The 4,853-nt window shown below is 40.3% G+C and overlaps 1 protein-coding gene across 1 annotated transcript; it reads right to left on the reverse strand.

Moving 5' to 3' along the window:
- Positions 1–12: 12 nt before the first annotated feature.
- LOC109862580 lies at positions 13–2,302 on the reverse strand (the record flags this gene model as incomplete). Its single annotated transcript, XM_020442655.1, has 6 exons — positions 2,167–2,302; positions 1,608–2,085; positions 921–1,419; positions 603–725; positions 365–497; positions 13–193 (listed from the first exon to the last, which is right to left on the reverse strand). Coding segments are annotated over exons 1-6 (1,550 nt in total), but the record flags the coding sequence as incomplete, so codon positions are not given.
- Between the last annotated feature and the right edge of the window lie 2,551 nt (positions 2,303–4,853).

The following is a 4,853-nucleotide window of genomic DNA, read 5'->3' on the forward strand; positions in this document are numbered from 1 at the left end:
AATGCGGCATACGGTAGCGGCTGACACATTGCCCACCCGTACAAGTTATTTATATCATAGTACATGAGATACGACGTTGGTTTTGATGAGTCGTAAGTCTGCATGTACTTGTTATTAGCGTGCGCGTATCTTGTGCTGCACTGACTAAGACCACAGCGTATACCGCGTTCGATAAACATTACCATATCAACATCTGTAAGTAAGTCAAACGTTATACCTGTGTGTTTCAGCATAGCGTCCCACGTATAACCGGGTAAAGTATAATAATGCGCGTGATCTAATCCGTAACTTCGAATACAACTTTCTCGAAAATTTTCAAATATATCAGCCAATAATAAAACATCAGTCTTTAAATATAAATCACTGTATTCGCCTAACATATGAATAGAAAATCGTTGCCAGATGTCTACATCGTGTGCATATTCACTCTCAGATATTGTTTCACCGGTCAGAGAACTGTAAAATGACTCGCGCGGTGGTAAATGATGCTCCTGCAACTTGTCGACACAGTCTACGTATTCGTATGGAAAAACCCCTTTACGCGTTAATAACTTAAAGTTTTCGACGGATAAATTTCTAAATTCTGATTGTAAAATTTGTACCTTGTCTTTATGAAGATATGACGCCAGTTTATCGAGACTAGTACTGAGAAATTTGTACGACTCGATGAATCGCAACTCTATATTGTGATCCTTTNGATTGTGTTTTTCCGATTGCGCCACGTTCTTGGAAAAGGATATATATCTCTCCTTGTTAATAGGGAGAACAGTAACTTTTCCTTCGAACGCAGTTGCAACCTCTTTAATAATAAAGTGTGCATCGTATCCGGATAAATGATGAAAAGTTACTGGGATACAGTGTGAAGTTTTATAATTTAAGTTGCAGTTGGAGTGCGCGGGACCTCTGTATTTACCACTCACATGACAATGATCGCGAACTTTTATGTCGTCTGCCGCAAATAATTTTTCGCACACGTGACAGTGACTCGCGTTACGATAAGCTGACCTTTGTTCTTCCGTTAACGTTTCCATGGGCACATTGGTAGATAAAATAGTTTTTACTCGATTAGCCAATTCTTTGAGTTCGTCGACAAACCATGCGATGCAATCTTCGCCGCGACGATACCGATAAGCAGAGAAGGAATCGTTGTATGAGCAGCGGACATAATATCCTATGCTGAACGCCTTGTGATGTTGATACGCATAGGATGTTTGCTGCTGCGTCTCTCCATCAGTCTTGTGTAATATGCTCTCAAGGTCAGCGTATACTACGAACGGGAGACGTTCTTTTTTGCTGTGGTTGCTAAAACTGAGCCACTTGTTCTCTTCTGTTGGTAACCGGATCGCGCAGTTGTTCATTTTTCCACAATCTACGGTGTGGACATTCAACTTGTCCAGAGAATGGAAATAGTGTAAACATCTGCAAATATATATAATACATTATTTTTCATTTTATCACACATCCTATATACATACAACGCAAGCATATACCTGTCGCAAATATATTTTATGTGTTCCTTTTTACTTAGTTGTGCGTTCACGAGTCGAGACAGATTCTTTATACACGCAAAGTGCCCACGATTAACGTCTCCTGAATCCGAAACGTACAGCAAGTTGACGTGCTTCTCTCTTTTTTGCTGTGTGAGTCGTATTGGAAGGATGACAAGTTTGTTCTTCTTATTTCTCATCAATTCCATACTGTACACGTTTACAGAGATTTCGTTGAGCCGTTCAAATTTTGGTATTTGGTGTACACTTATTGGACACTCAATATCCTGAAGATTCAGTACTGTCGTATAGTGGGGATACAATGATGTGCGTTCTACATTTCTTGCAGCAGGATAAAGAGCGGCGACCACCGACCATGCAAAGCATGCATTGTNCTCGGATAGCACGTTAATCACCGCTCTCTTATACTTAACTTCTGGCGGCAAGTTTATATGACATCCTGCGCGCAATGGATTGTATTTGTTCACGTTTACAGTTAAATTCAGTATATGTGACAAGGCCCATCCGCTATCGCGTTCTTGGAATTCATCTAAGGACGCTAACGTGGGTTCTATAACGTATCGCTCGTACCACTCGTCTAAATTGGTAGTACAAAATAGTTCTGAATTTCTTGTTGTTATATTTTTATTGGCTCGTTTATCTCCCGATATAAATTCACCATTGAACACTGTATTGATTTTCAGACTATTGTGTTTCTCAATGGCATTTTGTACTTTTTCCAACACCGTGCTTTTCGCGTGTTCGAGAAAATGACGAGGTTCGATATGATTTTTGTTAATGATAACACCTGTCATTATTCTACTTTCAAAAGCGGTGTCTATTTCTCGCTATGTAAGCCTATGTCCGGCGCCAATGTATGCAAACTGTCGACGCAGTGAGTCTTTTACTCCTTCGAGTCGCGCAATTCTAGCGACCAGTGATTACCTGACTCCTACAGACAGTCGTGGACGTTTCTTCCGACTATGTTCTTCTAATAATTCGAGACATTCTTCACATCGCTGTTCCCATGCAACAAACTNTTCCCGCGAGTTCAAACGAGTCGACTGCTCCAATACATTGCGCTCTAATTGCGCGATAGTTTCCATTTTGTCACTTTTTAACACTTTGTCTTTGACAAGAAACACACTGAGTGATCACTCACTCTATGTTATGATGAAATACTAATTGTATGCGACGATGTCCCCTTTTTATAATATATTTTGTGCTGATGCTGCAATTTTGTTGATGCTGTCTTTGTTTAATAGAATGCAATGTTTGCAAAATATAACTTTGACTACGTGATAACAACGATGACATCTAATATCCGACAGAAGTGCTTTTTTGCAGAAGTTATGAGTCATCTATAGCGANTGCACAATTGTTATTTTCTAATACGCAGTTAGCAATTTTTTGCTATCATCAGCATTTTTTAATATAGGATTATGTTACTTCAATACGTGATCAAATCGATGAAATGTGATATTCGGCAAACAAAAGTGCATATTTTGCAGAATTTAGGAGTCATTTCACCAATCATTTTTTCTCTAATACGCAGGTAGCAATTTTTTGCTATCATCAGCATTTTGTAATATAGGATTATGTTATTTTAATACGTGATTAAATCGGTGAAATTTGATATCCGGCAAACAAAAGTGCATTTAATATAATATATAGAATGAGGCATAATTTTTGATGCTATCATCACTTTTCTAATCCAAAGTGGTGGGGCCGGGCAATATTTAAGAAATTTATTACGCGACACCGCATCAGTCAATTTTCGATCGCGGTTTCAAGAAGATACAATGTATACCGTAGCGATTAGCGGAAAATACAACGGTGAGACGAAAGTTGCACGCAACAAGTAAGTAAATTGTCGCTTTACTTGATTTTGACATATACTTTATTCACACATATTTTTACAGTGTGTCAACAGCGTCTCCGCCACATCAGGCGACTCGCATTTTGGGAAGACGGTACGCGTTAACATCAACAGCGTACAAATACATTGAGATTGGAATAAGTGTCGGTCCAATTTCGTATGTGGAAATCATTATTGGAGACAACCGTGGCAATTCATTGCTTATACCATTTGCCACATGGCAAACGATCATCCAGAAGCAGATGGATATTCATCAACTACTACAATCGACCGATGCGTCTGCAACTTTGTGGCTTCGCGATTTAGCGCTAAATGTCATTATTCGCGATGCACGAGTTGTAAAATTTACAGTAAACGATAAGTGTTTATACATAAAACCACCCACTGTTAAATTTTTGTTAACTTTAAATTCGTGTATTGAAAATATGTATTATTGGTTGGCAGAACATACTCATGTAATAAATACAAAGTTTGCACAGTTTGTTCGCGTTCTACGAGAACAAAATATCGCTGATGTAAGCAATGCTGCAACAGCTATATGTCAGAGTGGAGTGTATGATAGTAGCGCGATTAAAGACTGTGAATTAGTAGCGTGCGCTTTAAAAAATATTATGTGCGACGCATGTAAATAATATGTATGTATGAATAAAAACTTAAATAAAAAGTGAATATTACGTCTTTCTCGCTGAAAAACTGCAACTCCGCAACTTTACGCGCTCTCGCTAAAAACTGCAACTATGCAACTTTGCGCGCACTGCGTATAAGGTTACATACTGCGTGAAATAAGTATGTGCGAATAAATAACATATGTACAAAATACATAGTTGTTCTAAGCATGTTTTTTTTTTATATTTGTGGTATATAAAAAAATGTACATATGTACCAAAACGTAGATATATACATCTTGGAGACGCGGTATTGTCGTACAGCATTCAGAAGTATATACCATGCATATAGTAAATAGTACATACCTTGAAGTCGCCATATTGTCGCCGCTATATTTCAGCCGCCATACCGGTGCCCGCCGCGTCATGTCCTGTGACGCCATCTTGTCGAACGGCCATATTGCCACGTGTGAAGTCGTCATAACGGAGCCCACTGCGTATGAAGTCGCCATAATGTCGCGTGACGTCATTTCCCGAGTGACGTCATATCCTGTGACGTCAGAGCTACGCCCCCGCGTGACGTCATAGTGACGTCTTTTCCCGCGTGACGTCATATCCTGTGACGTCAGAGCCACCCCCCACGTGACGTCATAGTGACGTCATTTCCCGCGTGACGTCATATCCTGTGACGTCAGAGCCACGCCCCCGCGTGACGTCATAGTGACGTCACCCTCCCTCTGTGACGTCATACCCCCTTCCACTAGTGACGTCATACCCCTCTCGCGTGACGTCATAGTGACGTCACCCCTCCCCCTGTGACGTCATACCCCGCACCCCGCTTGGAGCTCCTGAGTTAGAACCGGCCTTATAACACTACTGCAA

This window comes from Pseudomyrmex gracilis, unplaced genomic scaffold, assembly GCF_002006095.1.
Source record: "Pseudomyrmex gracilis isolate BER0280 unplaced genomic scaffold, ASM200609v1 scaffold_2013, whole genome shotgun sequence".
NCBI lineage: Eukaryota > Metazoa > Arthropoda > Insecta > Hymenoptera > Formicidae > Pseudomyrmex > Pseudomyrmex gracilis.